The 19999-nt window shown below is 43.9% G+C and overlaps 1 protein-coding gene across 1 annotated transcript in view; it reads left to right on the top strand.

Annotated features, from left to right (window-relative positions):
* Positions 1–9176: 9176 nt before the first annotated feature.
* MCU (mitochondrial calcium uniporter) overlaps positions 9177–19999 on the top strand; it is a 16573-nt gene continuing 5750 nt past the window's right edge. The window contains exons 1-5 of the mRNA XM_017736548.1: positions 9177–9200; positions 13036–13105; positions 17052–17222; positions 17715–17819; positions 19987–19994. Of these exons, the coding sequence (XP_017592037.1) occupies positions 9177–9200; positions 13036–13105; positions 17052–17222; positions 17715–17819; positions 19987–19994 (378 nt within the window). The remainder of the gene's footprint in view (positions 9201–13035; positions 13106–17051; positions 17223–17714; positions 17820–19986; positions 19995–19999) is intronic.

Genomic DNA, 19999 nt, shown 5'->3' with positions numbered 1-19999 from the left:
TCCAGGGAAATTAGGGATCCAACACTTGGGTAAGAGGAGTGACTTTTACGGGATGCTTTCCTAGAACTTGGGGTTTTTTTGAGAAACCAGGTATTTAATCGTCTTTAGGCAGGATTTCTGTCTGGAAGATGCAGAATTCCAAAAAAGGAGTTACATATCAATTAATAATAAACGTGCATGAGAAAGCTGCCTCTCCCAGACGTCATTCCCTGAACTGCCACACGCTTTCCTGCAAACTTGCCAACATGTTTCTCACCAGCCCCCAAAACCAAAGGAGCGGTGGTTGCTCAGTGGTCTGGGACATGATGCTTCTGAATTTTTCAGTGTTCTGGAGGGTGGAGGTTTTGGTAATCCAGAGAGTCATGGTGTCAAATTCATGTCCCCTCTCTACAGAAGGTGAGAAGAACAGCAGTTATTGCTGATCAGACTTACTACGGTGTCTGTTGGTCTGTCAGACTTGCTGCTGTGTTGTTAAAAGTACTGTACGTATTAATAACAAAAAAGCCAAGGACCATGCAGACTGTGTTCCAGACTGTAAAACTGTTAATGTGTCTCTGTTAATGTTAGGAAGTTGAAATACTGTGGTTTTTGAAGTATGTGGTGGCCCAGCCCCTTGGTGTAAGTAGGGGCTTGTGACAACTTGGTGATGACCTTGTTCAGAAAGGCTGGAACAGGCCAAGGTTTCCCCTTGCCCCTCTTTCCAAATACAGCGTAACTTTATAAATACCTTGTTAGCATTTGCATGCTGAGAACCTCTCAATGCCAGAAAAAACCTCTGGTGAACTTAAATTAATTCTGTTCCTCTTGCCCGGAGGCATATCAGAATGAATCTTTCTGGATTCCTAATGTGGAAAAGAAATTTATCCCCAGAGGAGAAGGGTGTGCCAGTCACTCACCATCCAAGCGTGATTCCCAGGCCGTACTCAAACTCCTGCAGTTATAACTTTGCCTGATATTTTTTTTTTTTCCCCCGATTTATGGTGATATTCTTGAATTACAGGAACACAGTGTAGAGATGAGATTTTGTCTTTTTAAACTGGCTTTGGAACACTGAAGTATACTGTGCCTGCTGTGTGAAATAAAATTTGGGGAGGGGGTTGTTTGCTCTGTAACCTCCTCATTGGTGATGGTACGAGGTCATTGCAAATGTCACTGCAGAAACAGTGCTTGTCTGTAGGCAATCCGTGTCTGGATGCCCTCTGGCTGAGGGGGATTTGCTGGGTTCTTATATTTCTGAGTAAATACGATTGCAGCTGGTGCAGTGTCCTGCAGTGTTGTAGCAAGGCTGTGACCTGTGTTCCTCCTGTTTCCCTGCTCTATGCTCATTTAGCTACTGCTTTCCCAGCTGTGCTTTGTGCGTGTTTTTAGTTTCCGTTGTTGACTGTTTCCCCTCAGAAATGAGTGATTTTGATGTTTAGTCTGAACTTGATGTAAGTGTTCCTGGTTTGCACGTCTGCAACAGTGGTCTGCTTTTCCACTGAGGATTTTTTTGCCTCCAGAGCTCTTTATGGATTCTCCTCGTATTTGTCTGGACAGCCACTTACACTGCTCCCAGCCAGCTATTTTAGTGCTTCCCTTAATGCTTTCTCAAGGGCTAATGCGTTTTCACTGCTCTGCTGGGAAAGCACGCAAGGTTGGGCTGTCCGGGTCAGTTCCAGAGCGCCATCAGGGCTCCTGCTCCCCAAAAGGATAAGCTGTTTGCTTGGAAGTGCCTGGACCTCATACCTAAGCTCATCACCTTGCTGCTTTGTCTGATTTTAGCAATAAGCTTTGTCTGCACTAAAAAACAAAACAAACAAACAAAAAAAAAAAAAAAACCACCAAAAAAAACCCAACCAACCTGTGGAAAGAGGGATCTGCCTTTGTCTCGTGAGAGCGTTTGTGGATGTACAAGCTTTTAGCAGAGCCTGTTGGAAAGAGTTGTGACAAGCAGCTGCAGCAGCTAGTTGTGGTTCACTTACAAGTTGTTTGCATCCAGTACCACCCATCAGCAAAGTAGCGGTGAGCAGGGAGGGATGAAAGCAGCTGATTGTTATGGAGGCCCAGCCCTGAACCACTCTTCCTTTTTGTGTGGCCCTTTCCAGTTTGTTGATAGGTATTTTGGGATGATTCCAAGCTGCACGTCCCAGACTGCAGAGCTGTGAACCCACCAGATTCCACAGGCTTAGAAAACCAGGCAGAGTCCTACCAGCATGGCAGCTGGGGAAACTTGTTCTCTCCATTGTTTGTTCACCCAACACAGCCAAAATAATTTTTTATAAAAAGGAGGGAGAGGGACTTTTGTATGGACACAGGCCAAGAGGGAATGGGTTCAAACTGCCAGAGGGCAGGGTTAGATGGGATGTTGGGAAGAAATCCTTCCCTAGGAGGGTGGGGAGGCTCTGGCACAGGGTGCCCAGAGAAGCTGTGGCTGTCCCAGGTCTGGAAGTGTTCAAGGCCGGTCTGGATGGAGCTTGGAGCAACCTGGTCTACTGGAGAGTGTCCCTACCCATAGGAGGGAGTTGGAATGAGATGGGCTTTAAAGTCCCTTCCAACCCAAACCAGTCTGGGATTCTATGATTCTCTCTGGCCTCTTAAGGCTATCCCCATACAGGAGCAGAAACCTGGGATTCCCAGTTGAAAGAGCTTTAGGTCATAATTAGCATTGGATCAAAGGAAAAGTCCTGGTTCCCAGGGCTACGTAGTGCAGTGAGAAAGCATTAAAAAGGTTCTTGGAAAGAAAGTGTGGGGAGTATCTGATTCTGTGTGAGCTGAGCCAGCCTCCTCAGTTGGATTGAAAGCATATGTCTTGAAGTATGTTTCAAAGTCCTTATCTTGATGCCTGTCGCTTCATGGCTTCTCCACAGAGGCTATTTTGCTCTTTTTTGTGTGCTTATTCAATTTTCCAGAGAAGAATGGTTCAATTTTCATTAACTAACTGAGGCTGCCAATGAAAATACAAACTGTAAAGGTGTCTCTGACAGCTTGTATAATTTGACAGAGCCAAATTGTAAATTGCATTCTTCTAGACCACTGAACACCTATCACAGTATATTAAACCCAGTTTAATTGATTTGGAAGAGCTTTAAGGAAGTGATCAAGCTAAAGATCTGTTACTTTCCATTCCAAACCCTTCTCTTCTAGGATAATCTCTTTTCCCAGGACTGTTTATTCTTAAATGGCCTTAATGACTAGAAAAGTGATCATTTTCCTAGTAATTTTTTTCTAGTGGTTCATTTCCAAGGCTTCTCAATCTCTAAATATGAGTTAAACCTCAGCCTTCACATAGGAAAGAAGTGTGAACTGCAAACACTTTGCAACATGTGTATCTCTGATGTGTGGTTTGCAGCTTTTAATTGGGCAAGCAGTTCAAATCAGCCTTTTGGGACAGGCTGTTGAAAATGGATTTGTTTTGTGTTGGATCCTCCTTGTGTCTTACTCTTTGGATGGAGGTGCGACAGTTTCTAAGGGGAAAAAACCTGTAGGTAGAGGTGTAAACGCAGTATTATTATATGTTCTGTGTTTTTAAAACAAAGTAACAATACTTGAGCTGAAACAATTCGAAAAATTGCAATTAAAATCCTACTAAAACAAGCCTTGTGATCTGGGGGATAGAAAATTTATAGAAAACAGTATTTTTAAACAAAGAGGTGGAATTAAATGTTTGGGTAATCCTGGTTTATCGCACATCCTGGCAGTGGTTAACTTGATAAGTTAGGAGAAGTCTTAGGTCTGTTTTTCTTGAAGATTCTTAAGTGATTTTAACTTGGATGCCTCGACTTAATAATTATATAAACTAAAGGTGGGTTTGTGTGTAGTGCGTGTCCATAAACCCAGTTTTGACTGGTTTTGCCAAGCCAGAGGGGGGAGGTTCGGGAAGGGACGGAGTGGATTGGTGCTGAAGGTGGCCTGGCCACGGGCACTGCGGTGGCACCTAAAGGGGAGCAGCCCTTCCCGAGGGCATCCAGCCTCTTGTCCCCCCAGGCTCAGCCCGAAGGAGTGACGGATGTGACTGAGCTTTGAGGGTGGCACTGGCTGTGAGATGAAGCATCAACTTCAGTTCATAGCTTTCCTAAAACCTCATCTGTTTGTGCCTCTGTTGTGCTTTCATGCATTTGGGCATAATTACACTGAGTTTTGTATCACAGCAATGCTGTGCAGGAGGTGCTCAAATGAATAGCTCTGAGCTGTTGGGAGATGCTGTTGCAGTCATTCCCTTTGTCAATGGTCAGTTAAATGAAAACCTTTTGATCTCTGGGCTTCCTGCTTATCTTGCCAGAGATGACCGATTATGAAGCAGTGAATGTTCCAGTCAGCCCCACTTGCTGCCAAGGCTGGGGTCTGGGGAGCAGTCCCACAGGGGATAAAAGCTTCTCCTCCAGAGGAGCGAGGAGCAAGTTTGTGTTTCTGAAGCCATGCACAGAATGCTGCAGGATGCCCTATGGCTGCTGCTTGTGCTCTACGGAAGGGGTCAGCCCCACTTTCCTGTGGTTAGGGGGATGGAGCACCTCTGCTGTGAGGAAAGGCTGGGAGAATTGAGATTGTTCAGCCTGGGGAAGAAGAGTTTTGGGGTAACCCAATTGTGGCTTTTCAGTATGTGGAGGGAACCTACAAAAAGAGAGACTATTTAGAGGGGAGAATGGCTTTAAACTGCCAGAGGGCAGGGTTAGACAGGATGTTGGGAAGAAATTCATCCCTGTGAGGGTGAGGAGGCCCTGGCACAGGGTGTCCAGAGAAGCTGTGGCTGCCCCTGGATCCCTGGAAGTGTCCAAGGCTAGGCTGAGCTGCACAGGGCTTGGAGCAGCCTGATCTGCTGGAAGGTGTCCCTGCCCATGGGAAGAGGGGGTGGAACAAGATGATCTTTAAGGTCCCTTCGAGCCCAAACCATTCCAGGATTCTATGATTCTATGACCTCCTCCTCTTGCAAATAGACCAGGTGAGATGAGCTGAGAAAAGCTGAACCGGGAAACCTTCAGAACTGAATTTAACACACTGTTTATGTGTCAGGTTCAAAATTAACGTGTTTGTGTTCTTCCTGCACATTATTAGTGTGTCAATAAAGATCCGCCTCTGCAGAGCACTGTGCTTTAACTTCTGCCAAGTTGCCTCTCCAGGCACGTACCTATGGCACACAGGAGGTGAGCGTTGCACCATCTTCTCTTTCAGGGCACAGGAGGGAGGCTATCCTGCAAAATAAGTAAAAGTACATCATTAACCAAAGGATATTAAACATGAACGTATAGGGATATTAAGTTTGCATGTAAGCATCCTTGATCTGTGGTCTGGTGGCACAGTGAAATGGAGTTCTTTAATGGCTTTAAAACATTCATATGTTTTTGTTGGAATCTTTTTTGTTTCCTTCTGTTGCTCTGCTCTTGCCAGGGAACATAAGGGATTTAGAAGCCAGAGTTGCACAGTAACAATCCTTATGGCAGGCAGTGTATCCAGGGGGGGAAATGTCAGGCATCCACCCTTAATCAACTGGAAGATTCTTCCAGAGCTCCATGAGATGTATGTGGGACTAGCAAAAGGATTGATTTTTTACTGTACTAATCACACCTGGTACTGAACTGCTGCAAACTGTGAATGTAGAAAGCAGGGAAGAATGCCAAGCTGAGTGTTCTACACTTTGGTATTTCTTCCAGAAAAAACTGGCCAATGTTAATTGGCTGCAGATATTTGTAGCCAAACTTGCCATTTTCTGCTTAGGACCCAAACTTGTGAAACTCAGAGTATATACAAAGCTTGTCTGGCACTTCTGGGCAGCACTCTTAAACTTCCCTGCTAAGTGCCTCATAAAGGATTAAATCCTAAAGCGAGTTTGGTCTCTAGGCTCCCCCTGTAAGGCTCGTAATCCAAGAGAAGGAACTGCTTTTTGTCTTTCAATGGTTGGACTGCCTGGACGTGACTTTGTGGGTACAGCCTCTTGCTGTCTGAGGGTACTTACCTTTCTGTTCCACCACTCTTTGGACCAAACCCAGGTGTAAGGTTAGCCAGAGAGATGAGATTTTTTTTTTTTTTTTGTGTTGTGCTTTCCTGCAGGGAATTGATGGTGTAGGACTACTACAGTAGTGGGATGTGCTGGGCTGCTGTGGCTTGCAGGATGTTGCACCTCTCAGTATTTCACCTCCCAAACTGTGCATGTGCTGGCGCCAACTCTGAGGTCTGCAAGAGCCTGCTGTGTCTTTTCAAGAGCTGAAAGTGAGGTTCCCTCGTTTCTGAGTTTATTTCCCTGGAAAACCAGTGTGAGTTGGCTGCTCCCCAGCACACACCGAGGCAGAAGGAACTTCCTTGCACTTGCAGGAATCTCGCTTCATAACTCTGCTCATTGTTTCATTCTTGGTGCTGGAAGTGCAGGGGTGTGTCAGTGAGGCACTGTTTCCTCACCGGGAAGCTTTTTGCAGTGGGAGAAGAGGGGCAAGAGCTCTCGTTTTAAATTGCTTCTAATAGAGACTAAAGGAGTTGCCTGATGGGGTTGGTAAGTGCTAGAGGAAGAAAATCAAACAGGAAACCAAACAACAAAACAACAGCTAAGCTGCCTTGGAGAAATCACTGAGGGGAGTCCATCTGATGCCTTCTCTCTTAGTTACGCAGTTTACAGCTGTGAGTGGCTGAGAGAGAGAAAATCCCTGAAATTTGTGACCTCAGAATTCACTGAATTCTTAAAGCTTTTTTTTTTAAACAGTGGTTGACAGCCCCCTTAATTTAGATAAGAGAGTTATAAACCTTTTCAGTAAGACTCAAGTGATGAATCTGGAAATTAGGGAAAGGAATTTAGTTCTCAGGTTTCAAAGCTGACACAGGTTTAAATGCATCCTAGTGTTTTCTTTGGGTTCTATGTTTCAAGCCTTCAGGATTCAAAGGAATTTAAATTCTCATTTTTTTTTCCCCAGTAACCATGAGGATTGTATTAAATAAGTGGAATCCAAACCATCGTACTCCAGTAAAGGAAAAATACTTTCATAGTGAAACTGTGATCTGGCATCACAAACTGTCGGGGAGATGTTCCAGCCCTGCTTTGTGTTGCCTGCCAGAAGTAGGAAGGACTGTGTGAAGGTTGGATGAGAGGGAGCGTGGGGGTCTGGTGTACCCTGCCTATCATCTGTCCCCTGTTAGGAATAGGGTAATTCTCTGCAAGTTGTTGACACTTGCAATAAAATTAAGAATATAGACCGAGAGAAGGTTTTGGTTTGGGGTTTTGATTTGGTTTTCAGTTGGGGAGGAAGTGATGTGGATGGTGGCAAGGGAAACCACCTGTTAAAAGTGATTGATTCTGCTTGACTGATGTGCTTAGCATGTCAGCTCAACTTTTTTCCCTTTTATTTCCTCCTCTTCCCTCTCTTGTCTCTCGGAGGCTCAATCAAAGCCATCAAATGCAGTGGTGTTCCTGCTGCAGTATCCCCAGAGCAGCAGTAATGCCTGGGAGAAAGGCACAATGAAGGATGAGGAACAGTTACTTCATCCCTGCTTTTTCTGCAGAGAACTAATCTCCTTCCTCCTACCCATTCCTCTTCCTGGACACTGTGGATTACCTGCTTCTTTTTAGGCAGATGGGCAAAGGAAGCAGGATGGAGAAGGAAGTATTTATAGTTCACCTCCTGTTTATGTTCCCTTCCTAGCAGATGTGATGGAGCTTTGTACTAATGCTGGAAGAAGAGCAAATTCAGGCAGGAATGAGAACTGAGGCAAATGAAGATCATTTGCTGATGTGTAGGTCATACAAAGTGCTCTGGAGTATATGGCTTGTGGCCATCACTGCAAGGGCACAGCTCCCGGGTACAGAGGCTTCCCCCCTGCGTTCCCTCTCCAGCCAAATCCCCGGGGGTTTGCATGGAGGCAGTGGGAGCAGTACCCTTGTGCGAGCAAGGGATGTTTTATCACATCCCAGACTCCCAAACAGCAGCCCAGTGTATGCCTTGAGGGAAGTACTACACGGTTGTGTTGGCTATGTGAATATATCCAGAGGCTGTAGCGAGAAGCTGGAAAAGTCCTTCCATACAGGGTTGCAAATCCCTGGTAAAGTTTGGCTCAATTTCAAAGGATGATTGAGATTTTTTTTTTTTTTTTTTTTGTCTCAAATTGATATTCTGGAAGTAGGCAGCGATGTCCAGGTACCTCAGAAAGAAAAGAAAAGAAGGGGGTGAGAGATGCAGGCAGACATCTCCATGGGTCTGTTCTGATCCCTTTGGAGATGTCTGAGGAAGGCGGGGAGGGTGCTGAGGGGGAATTAGCGGGAATCAGCTGAAGTTGGCAGGGCTGTGGCTGGGCGCTGGCAGCAGCCAGCTCCCTCATGAGGCGCCGCCATCTTGCCCTCGCCACGCCACTGCCCTCAGAGGCGCGTGAGGGGCTGCTGTGGGCTGGGAGGGTCCTGTGAGTGCCCAGAGCCCTGTGCTGGCTCGTTTCTGGAGGGTTTTCTTAGCAGACTGGTTTTGTGGTCACTGGATGGGTTGCCTGGGACTGGGAGGGGTGTCTGGTGCTGAGGTGTCTCTGAAGGCTGTGTGGGCTGCCTGGGGCTGAGGGGTATCTCTGATATCTGTGGGGCCTCTCAGGAGGCTGAGAGGTGTCTGGGGTTGAAGGGTCTCTGACCTCTGTGAGGTATTTGGGGCTGAGGGGTCTCTGTGTAGGGTACCCAGGGGATGAGGGGTCTTGGCATGTACTGTCTGGGTCTAAGGGGTCTCTGAGCAGAGGTTGATCCTGGATAAAGGGTTGGGTTAGGGGGGGAAGTGTTCATTTCAACCTGTGTCTTGATATTACCTGCTTTAATTGGCAGTAAGTCAACTTTCCCTTAGTCCACTCTGTTAAGCTAGTGGGGAGTGGTGACTGATCTCCCTGCCTTTATCCTTTTATCCTGTATCCTCCCATCCTGTTCCCGAGGAGTGAGGGAGCAGCTGGCTGGGCAGCTGGCCCCAGTCAATCCACCACAGCTAAATGTACTTAAATCAAGTTAGAGCTTATGTGCTGGTGCAAAAACACTGGCTGTGTTGGGAAGTCACACATCACATCCCTTGGACAGCAGGTTTCTGGTCAGGGCATGGTTTTGCCTTGAGTCTCCTTTACTTTGCAAACAGCTGGTGTGAAGGGGAAGGAAAAAGGGAGGACAGAAGGGGACTCGGTAACTGAGGATCGAAGTGCTGTTTAGGAGAGACCAAATTATAACAGATTGAGTACAGGAGCAGAAGCGAGGGAAAGACGGATAAATGGAGCCCTTCAGCATGTTTGAGGTGGGTGGCTTGGGTTGCTGCGGCTGCTCGGGGAAGCTCGCAGCAATTTTCGTCACTGAGATTTCAGCCTGGAGGCTTTAGGATAATCACTTTTAGAGCCAGGGCAGACATTCAGTGTTTCATGTAGTGAAAGTCAGGATAGAGAGGAAAATAACTATTGCTTGTTGGAAAAGGTGAGCTGGCTTGTATCAGACTTAAGGCAGCCTTCTTTAAAGGAGGCCCTTCAGAATTTGTAAAATAGATGTTGCAGGGGACACTTACAAATGTCTCTTAAATGCTTCACTCGTAGTAACACATTTTTACGCAGAGAATGCTCTGTTTTTCACAAAAGCTTTGCAGTTCTTGCTGTGCTGGTACTCCAGGTAATGAGTTAGCAGCATGTTTTATTTGGGTTCTAGAGCAAGATGTTCACCTTTTTTCATGCTTGGGGTGTTGTGGTTTGGTTTTTTTTTCCTGGACAACCTCTTTTCTGATTTTAATTAGGGTTTGGAGACTCAATCTCCTAAAGTCGTTAGCATTCCATCATTGATAATTACATACCTGGAGAACATGGGGGGTGCTCTCTCTTTTCCCATCAGAGAGCACTCACTGTTAGCTAAAAGGTTGATTTTTCCAGCAAGCCTTTGGTTAACTTTGTCCCTGACGTAGTACTGAGAAAGCCACATTAGGACTTACAGAAATGCTGTTACTTTTACCTTTGGGTTGTCTAATGTAGACCTGGACAAGGCTGGAGGAAGCATTAGTTTTAGATAGAGGACTGGGACTTTTTTCCTCTTGCTCCTTTAATCATTCTGGGAGTGCAGCTGCTGCATAACTCTGAGCCTCTTAACATGCATCTTACTGCAGATAATGCAGGAAATGGATGGACATGGAAAGTGAATTCCTGCATGTGTTCTTGTGAGATACAGAAACTTATCCTAGTGCTTAAAGCTTCTTATTTCAGTGATCCTGCTTTGGTGCTTTTTACACTCCCAAGCATCGCTTATTTTGGGAGAGGTGGACAAGTCTGTCTCAACTGAAATTTGGATGTAGTTATTCCACACTTCCTTGCTGAAAGAGGAGTGAGCTGTTGCCTGACGGACAGATCTGGTCAGTAAAACTTGAAAGGAATTCCTCTCTCTGCCCTGCACTGCTCCGATCCCCAGCTTCAGCCTTCTGACATCTTTATGTAGGAAGCTGTTGAACTGCAGACATCGGATAATGGGTTCAAACATTTCTCTCCATCTCAATTTTAAAACAACAGTCTCCCTTCAGGAATAAAAATGAGGGATGACTCCTTAAACTCTTGCTAACCTTGGATGACATATCGTGACATTTCGGTCTCTGCTCAGTTTTGAGTTCATTTGTTCTTTTTTTTCCCTTCCTACCCAGTAGAGACTGTTTCTGTAGATAAGGAATTGTAGCAGCAGCACGTATCGCACGGCACCCTTCAGAGCTGCAGGAGGGACAGATCTGTGTGTTCTAACAGCATCTCTCCTGTCAAATGTACTGGTAGCACACTGCTGGGGAGGGGGGTGTTAATGAAGCAGGGGTTCAGCCCATATTGGGATGCAAGAATTGTCCAAGGGGTGAAGTCTGGGGAGACCTCAGCTTTTTGATGAGTCACCTAATATGCCCTGTTTTTTTCAACCTGTTTTGCCTTATCCCTGTTCTTGTTGTATGAGTGCAGGAGGCTTCTGGAGTGAGCTTGTATCTGTCAGATACTCATAGCCTTAAGGTACAGTCTGTGCATGTGCTACCTAGTGATATCTTCCAGTTACATGGTTATTTTGCAGTGGGGTAGTGCTGGGTTTAGCAGGGTTTAGAATTTTCTGGGAATTGTGTTTTTGGGCTGCTGTTCACAGCTGGTAGAAAGGCCGGAGTCCTGCTGTGCACTGTTTGAAAAATGGATGATTAATGTTGTGTAGGGGGGGGGAGAGTGAGGCAGTAAAAACATATCAGTGCTAGCTGTACTGTGGGATCAAGTAAAACAGGTCTATAAGTAGTCTTCGGGGTAGTGCTCTCTGACTGAGACGCTCCCTGTGTGAATTCTGCCTGCTTGTTATTGTATCTGATACTATTTTTAGAAGGATTAAAATTCCTCTCCTTAGGTAAAAATTGGTTCTGAAAATCGATTTGCATGTGGTACCACTTCTGATCCCTGAAGCTTCTGACTTTGTTAATAATACAATAGTAATGCCAAGACAACAGAGCTGGATTTGTATAGGATGTAGGGCTGTAGCTGTGTTTTTCTCAGAGTTTTCAGTATAAAACCTGTTTTTCTTCAGGTGGGAGGGGTAGCACATGGTGTCAGAGAGTCAAGAAGATTTGCTTATTTCACTTGCAAAAAGGCAAATTTGCCCTTTGGTTCCCAACACACAGGCGGTTTTTACAACATTACTTTTGCTGAGACACGCAACCTTTTTTTTTAAGTTACAGCTGTTTGGTGCTCACTTCTTTTCCTGCATGCTGACTGTCTGATTTGACCCTGGGAAGCTGAAAATGCACTTGAAAGGAGGCAAATTGAAAATGACTGATTTTCATTGTCAAAACTGATAGAAATGAAGTGTAAGTACACTACATACCACAGTGAATTTCTAGAGCTGTCAGTGCAGTGGCCCATCAGGGCCAAAGGTTCCTACTTTCAAGAAAGATTAGTAGAAACTATCCTTCGTTCCGATATCAGGCTTTAAAGGACAAGTGAAGTAGCAATTAAAGCCATTTTAAGTAGGTTATCAAAGGTAACCTCATGAAATACAGAGATTTGGACCATTTGGCAGAGAAATAATCAACAACCTAGGTTTTGTTTGCAAGCTTCATTAGAAATTTACTTAAGTCCTCCCTGTGAGATACTTTTTTCTTTGCTGATTGCTAAAATACAGCTGCCAAACCTATATTTCTATAAAGGTATCCCAGACCATAGGAATGTCCAAATTGGACAACAGCTCTTGAAAAATCTGAGGCTAGCCACTGAAATATAAACCACCAGAGAGAGATGAGAGCTGGTGTGTTATGCTTTATTCTGGTTTACAGTTGGGCTGGTTTTTGCCAGAGTTGTAATCTCGGTGTTGGGGAAGGATTAGTGTATAACCAGTGTAATATAATCAAAAGATAGACTTTTAAATCAGTCTGATTCTAGATTTTTCATGGGCAAATGGGTCTCTTGCTAAGTTTGCAGAACCTACAACCCATTCATGTGGTTTTTTCTTATTGGGCTGTTGTAGTTTCTTATTTTTATAGCTCAGTATTGCAATCCTTGTTTTTTATGTTGGAACAATTTGTTCTTCTATGCACAGGCAGTTTTACTACTTTGTGTCTCGGAATTTGGCTTCCTTCTGTAAGGACATGAGAAAAGTAATGTTGGCATGGAAAACAACCAAGGAGAATGAACCTGTTAATCCACAACTCTGTAAACATCCCTCTTGGTTATGCAAAAAACTTCTTTTTCTTACCCTTTAAAGACTCGTGCTTTGATATGATTTCTACTGTGTCTGTGTAGTAAGCTAAACTGATGGACCACGTGGCTTTAAAAATACATGTTACATTAAGGAAAACAAATCACAGCTGTTCTCAGTTCTCAGCTCTCAGGCTCTCAGCTACGTGTGTGGAGAGAGAGGTGTGTAGAGGTGAACTTGGCTGAGGGGGGAAACCCTGTGGCGTGACAGATGGGAAGGGAAGAGGCTGTTCCTGACAGGTGCTCCTGGTTTGCGGCTGTCCCTGCTGCGGATCGAGGAAGTGCCTAGCACGGGCACGGGGGAAGGGGCCGGCGGGAGGGACGGGATCAGGAGGTGGCCCTGGGGGGCGATCCTGCCAGACTCTGAACATTTGCCCTTTTTGCCGTGCCTGTGTTTTCCAGGTGCATCAGCGGCTGTCTCCTTGGCAGAGCGTGAGAGTGGTGTATTGCAGTACCGTAGTGCCCTCTGATGGTGAGTAACACGTGCACCAGCTCCTGCCTCACTGGACTTAGCCCTAACTTACATTTCATTCCCTGCCCCCTTTTCTGGTTGAGGCTTTTTTGGCTGGGCAGCAATCCAGTTTGGAGCTTAAGGAAGTGACACAGAACAACGTCAAGAAGAATTAAGGCAATGGGCAACTTTTCTATGAACTGTCCTTACAAAACTGGACAGGCTTTGTAAAGAAAGATGGAATTGCATGCAACTGTCCAAATCTTTTTGCCAGACTTCTTTCTGATGTAGCTGTGAGCCTGTATGATCCTTACCCTTCAAGGTACTGTCCTTCTTGAAGGAAGCGCCAGAGGCTGGAGCCAGGCTCTGTTCAGTGGTGCCAACCTCTAGGACACAAAGGAAAGGGCAGAAACTGATGCACAGGAAATTCTCCCTGAACATGAGGAAGAACTTCTCCTGTGCACTGGAACAGATGGCCCAGAGAGGCTGTGGAGTCTCCCTCACTGAGGACAGATACTCCAGAACTGTCTGGACACAATCTTGTGCCAGGTGCTCTGGGATGTCCCTGCGTGAGCAGGGAGGTGGCACCAGAGCACCCGCTGTGGTCCTTTCAGCCTGACCCAGTCTGTGGTCCTGTGACTCTGCCTGCCCCCTTAACCTCATTTATGTAACAAAAGTGCAGTTCATGTCAGCTACGTGCCAAAATGGTCAAAAGCATCATTTGCTGCAGTGAGCAAGTTGTGAAGCCAAGTGTCTCAAACAAAGACACCAAGGCAATGTTATTCCTTTATTAAATCTGGGGCAGCTCAAACATTAAGCTTTTTTGATAAGGTTGTCAGAGCATAAAGCAAAAGAATGCACTGGTGGAACTTTAAAAATCTTGGTGTGCCAGAATACAAAGAGGAAAGGAGCAGCTTTCAGCTCACTGCCTGCTTAACATCTGCATGCTGTGCACAAGGAGTGGATCACTTGTGCTAACAGACATGAGCACTGAGTGGATCCTTGGCTTGTTAATAAGATCTGAAAGCTAATAAATGAAGGGTTCCTGCTTCCCCTGCCAGGATAACAAGTGTGCAAAGAGAACATGACTGCTCTGGAGAGCTTACATGAAAACCTGGGGACTTAAACAGGTACAACTGTAGAGGACGTGTAAGGTTGAGAAGATAGTGTCTGTGTGTGCCTGATTTGATTTTACCTCTCCTTGTGTTATGCTTGAATATTTCTCTCATTATTTCTTCCAATAACTTGAGTTTTACCAGTAGCCAGTGTTCAACACTGACTTCTTCGGCCACACTTTCTTCTTTTACTATACTTTGTTTTGACCTCATGTGTTGCTCAAGTTGATCTTAGGCAAAAATGGAAATCTTAAAAAAACAAAAAAACAAAAAAACAAAAAAAAAAACAACCATAAATACCCATGACGTGTTGCTGGTGCACATATGATTGAGTCAAAACTTTGTGGTGCTTGGATGGAACTCATACCTCAAAGCAACCCCATGCTTTATATAGCATCTAAAGCTTTTCAAATTCTCCATGGTCTTATTTAGCACCATTCCTGGCTCGGCTGTAGGTGTCTGTAAGTGTAAGTGAAGCACACTTGTATAAAATTACTTTCTTTTGCTTGTTCCATGCAATTAAATCTTCGCTTAAAATTTAGCTAGGGCAGATTAGCTGAAACCTTAGCTCTGTAACTAGTTGAGGTGCCAAATGCTTTGTCCACTTAGTAACTTGTGAAGTAGATGCAGAAGACACACAGGGCTGTGGAGAGAAAAATGAGGCAGCCATATCACAGAGGGGCTTATTAATAACTTTTGCTGGAGTTGTCTGCTGCTGTCTGTTAGGTTTGTGCTATTGTGTCCTTCAGATTCCTTTCTTTTATTTGCCTCTGAGCTCTTCCTTTTTCAATGCAGTGAAAATCTGACCAGTATTACTTGTGTGGGAGGTGATGGGAGGATCAACCTGGAGTTATGGACTTTCCCCACCAGTGAATTAAGCTAGGAAATTACTTTTACAAGGGGTTTGCAAGGAAAACGTAAAGCAGCTGTGTTTCCAGACTTACTGACCCTGTCTTTTGAGGGGGAATAATTTGGCCTTTGATACTTCACCTAAGCTGGAAATCCTAGTGAAAGGCTTTGTTTGTGCTCCTAATGCTGATGAACTCCTCAAGTGCAGCTGGTCCTGGTAGGCACTTCCTCCAGAGCTGGCAGTCCTGGAGCTCTGGCTGTGGTGTGGTACCAGTAGGGATACATGGAAAAAGTGTCAATGAAAACACTGTTATCTCTTCTGCTCTGCAAAGAAATGGCCTCACTGCCTGTATTATCTAGGTAGCATTTTAAATTTAAAGAAAACCTGATAGCTGTCATAATAGCTGCTGCTAAGGAGCTCTAAATTCTCACTGTCCAAATAAATTAGCATTTTGCTTTATTTTTTTCCAGTAAATATCTGATTGTTGTCTCTGAATTCTATGCTTCAAAATGCTAAAGCTACTAAAATCCTGTCAGCTGTCTGAGTCTTGAGAGTAGGCATTGATAGGTTTTCAAACACTGGGGCCTCTTAGGATGCTTTAGTCATTTAGGTGTCCATACTTGGTTGCTTCCATCTAGTCTTTAAGGACTTGAAGGTAGCAATCCCTTGCAAGAGGGAAAAAGCCTTTTTATGCTTGATTCATTTCATGAAGGTGTGTGATAGTTGAGAATGAGAAGAGAATTCTTCTGGCTTTGTACAAGTGCACTTGGTACATCCTTTTAATAGCCATGATCCTTTATTTTTGGAAAGGTGTGTTGCCCCAAGACTTCTCCTGCTAGTTCCCTTTGGTAGTTAAAATAATATTGTCTTCATTTTTACTTTTGTTGACTCTGACTGATTTTGATGTTAGCTGCTTAAAATGACTTAGCATGTCAATCCATGAGTTCAGTGAGTTTAAGGAGACAGGAGTTGACCTAAGCTGCAACAGGTGGGGATACTGAGGCAGATGAGTTGTGGGTGGGTGTGACTGCACCATCCTTGAGACACAGCAAATGCTCTGAGCAATAAAAAAACCCTGTATGTTCTTACATAAGAAAGATACCTATAAAAGCAAGTAATTTTTAGGTGTGCTGTTATACCTTAGCAGCTACCTCACTTGAGGACAATTACAATGGTAATTCAGTAAAGGGCTTAGGGAATATGAACTTATAACTTCTCTTTTCTGTGTATGGATGTCATGAAGCACAAGGAGCAGGTTGTGGCAGTAAAATAATAACCAGCTTACAGTTCATACAGGTCACTACCATGGATTTTAAAATGAATTACTGAAATCCTTAAGAATGCTTTCAGAAAAACTTCTGGCAGCTCCAAAGAAATTGAAAATCTTGTTTTATCTACACCTAAGTAGCGATGCCTGTCTGGAGAAGTACAAAGCATATTGATCCCATGAATTTTAGATGAAATGGCCTTGAGGCCTAAACTTGGAGTGCCGCTTTCCTACAGCCTCATGCTCCTGACTGCTTTCTTTAAATGTCTTGCCTCAGGACAAGGAGGAGGAAACCAGAACTAAACAAGGATAAAAATATTTGAAGTTGGTCCTTCCTTGATGTTTCCTAGTATACACAATCTGCTTTTTTCTCCTGAGCTATAAATCCTCATAAACAGCAGTGTTTTTGTCTTCCATAGTCCAAAATGCTTTTATTCTCAAAACCTAACCCAAACATACTGTGCTGCCATGTTATGGCTTTTAGATATCATGTTGCCCTTAGAATAAAGGTGACTGAGTTTAGTGTCAGTAACTTAAAAACTACAGAAAATGACTGCCATGTTACTGGAGTGACAAGCTTGGCTATACCTCCATTTTTCTTTGGCCATGTCTCTTAGTAACATCAAAAGTTTAGTCCATTCAGATGACCATCAGGTTTGCCTCTTTCTCCATGGGACAAATGGAGAAGATCTGTTATCTTTTAATGATAAGCTTGTATTTTTGTTGTCTCTGTAGAAGTGACGGTGGTTTACCAAAACGGGTTGCCTGTGATTTCTGTGAGTCTTCCATCGCGGCGTGAGCGCTGCCAGTTCACCCTGAAACCCATCTCAGACTCTGTCGGGGTGTTCTTGCAACAGCTGCGAGCAGAGGACAGAGGAATTGATCGGGTTGCAATCTACTCAGCAGGTACTCTTGTTTACAAACTAATTGATTTACTTGCTTGCCTGCTGTTTTCACCCGGTCTTTTGCTTTTGAAGTAAAAGTTTGCTGTGATGTGAGTTCTTCAACCTTCCTGAAAAAGCAGAAGGTAGAAATGTCATTCCTAGAGTAAGAATATTGTATAGTCAGAGCTGCTAAGGAAATCAGTCCTAATGGAGATGTTTTCTGGTGAGTGCCCTACTATTTAGTAGGAAAGATGCAAGCTATGCAACTGACGTTGATGTTCAAATCAGTTTGTAAGGAATTGGGTGGAGAAGGTGGTACAAGTGAAACAGTATTCTGCTTTAGCAATGGAAACTCAGTCATGTTTCCACCTTTCCTTGTCTTGGCAAAAAGTATCATCTTTTGGAAAGAATGGAAGCCCAACAGCTGGATTTGGGATGGTGTTACAACTTAGCCATGGCATGTTCAAGTCCTTTGTTGCTCCTGCTTAATGCATCATCTGTGTTTTCCTTACAGATGGCACACGTGTGGCCTCCTCCACAGGCATTGACCTGCTTCTGCTGGATGACTTCAAACTGATCATTAATGATGTCACGTACCATGTCAGACCACCAAAGAGAGGTAAACCAGCCTGGTTCTGCTCAGCACTGGGAGTACATTTCAGTATTCAGCTCCCTGCTTCGTTGCAACATGCTCTATTAACTTGTTCAGGAGCATGAAGGGTTGTTTCTAAAGGGCAACCTTGTGGTTTCTAATCCTGCCCTTGGAGCCCAATTTAGAGATATCCAAGTAATCAGAATAATTACTAATGAAAAGCAGATATTTCATTCTGTTCAAAGCTAGTGCCCCCCCAGCCTCCAAGTTTTTCAAAAATTTTTTTTAATTACTGAAAAGTAATTTAATTTAACTCGTTCTGAGGGAATACAATACAAGATGGGAATTAGATTGAAACTTAGATTGTCTGGTTTGGAAGACTAAATTGTTGCTTCCCCTGACAGCTAACATTGTTTCCATTTAAGTGTGGTACTTCAACTATTGCAGATAAACCTCAAAACCTTGTTAGCTACCGAACAGTGAAATAAAGGAGACTGTGCCCTTAGAAGGTTGTGTCATGAAGAATCAGCTAGGAAGGGAAGGGAAACCAACCTATTTTGAGTCAACAAGAAAATCCATTTCAATAATGTTCTTTGGATGTGTGTGAATTTCAAGATGTGAAAACCTGCAAGATTTTGAGACACTTCAGTGTTACTGGTGGAGGCAGGAACTCGGTGTTTTTATCGGCCCTCTACTCTTTCTTCTGGGCAGCTTCATAGCCTTCATAAAACACCAGGTTCTTGCATGCCTGTAGTTTTGTCTGCAGATTTAAATAAAAGGGATGGCTTGAGAAATGCTGTTCTGCTTGGTTCACAGATAGGGATTTTTATCTACTTTATTGTTCTGTTTTTCTGGAATTGGGAGTGCAGTACTCGGTGAGATGCTCTTTCTTGCCTAAATGTGGGGTAGACTGACCTCTGCTAGAGATGATTTTTTCCCATCTCATTAAAAGCACCTTAACAGAAAGCTCTCCATTAAGATTGGATATCTAAACCACTGGGTATCATACACACAAAGAAGTTACTCTGCTCTGTCACCCATTGTGTACTGCTAAGTGAGCTCTGGGATCACCAAGGTTACAGGAAATTGTCTCCTAGGATGCACTTGCCAAGGAGATTTCTGTAGTTTGTGCTAAAATGAATGTGCCTGCAAATAGGCACTGAGGTTAGTTCTGTCAAACTTTTTGGCTGTTGCTTTTCCATTTTTACAAGATCACCTTGTATATTTGAAAATGTAAACACCAGAATACTGTAATTTTAAATAAGTACTTCTTGATGGTCACCTCAGTAGGAGCATTTGGATTTTTCTTCCTAGGGGAACAGGAGCCCTTTAACTAGAAGGAAATCGTGTATTTCGTGTGTCTTGGCACAGGCAACTGAGCCACTTTTTTTCCTTGAGCTGCTGGTGTTAAAACTTAAGCTGTCCATAGCTTTTTGAGTTGGTAAAATCATATTTTAATAACTTTAAGTACAAGCCCAAGGATGCTACAAAAATTAATTTATTTGGTTAACGTCAAAATCTTTTGCTTTAATTTCAAACTTGTTTTTTTCCCTGTGTGTAACACAATACAAGTAGTCACAACTCCTTTATGAACTGGTATTCTCTAGGAATCCTTTTTGGTGTTTGAATGCAAAGATAAAGGTGTTTTTGAGTCATGGCCCTGTTCTTGTTTCTAAATACCAGAAGGGAGAAGTTCACTCCTTTGTAGGCAGCACAGCCAGGGGGGTGTTACCCCAGAGTACTGGGAAACGATTCTTGGCACTGGCACTCAAAATGCTGCTGCTGAGACTGTTGTGGGGTCCCTAACCCATGATGCTCAGTTGCCACCGCCAATAACTCTGGTTGTTGGTGGTCTGTAGCCTGAATTCTGCCTGTGTCTTGACAGCTGGTGTGATGGATCATAGCTAGTTTAGTTCATTTCTCTTGTATATAAATATGATTCAGAAGCAGCTGTTGATATCTGGCCAGCTTTATAGGACATCTCTCTTTTCCTTGTTCTTACCAAATTTTAGGAATATCCAGTAATAAAGCCTGGTTTTCTTTTAAGGGACTTGTATTGTCTTAGAGTTCTGGAGCTCTTCCAAAGAATTCTTTGTTGAAAAGATAGTTCTGTTTGTTTCCGGTGCAGACTAATAGCGGTTTTCCAAGGGCTCTGTGGGTACAGGTGTATAAAGCAGCCTCTGTTTTTTCCTAGAGCTGTTAAGCCA

The sequence above is a fragment of the Corvus brachyrhynchos genome, unplaced genomic scaffold (assembly GCF_000691975.1).
Source record: "Corvus brachyrhynchos isolate BGI_N302 unplaced genomic scaffold, ASM69197v1 scaffold66, whole genome shotgun sequence".
NCBI classification, from domain to species: domain Eukaryota; kingdom Metazoa; phylum Chordata; class Aves; order Passeriformes; family Corvidae; genus Corvus; species Corvus brachyrhynchos.
The sequence above is the reverse complement of the archived record's forward strand: the minus strand, read 5'-3'. Positions and strand labels throughout refer to the sequence as shown.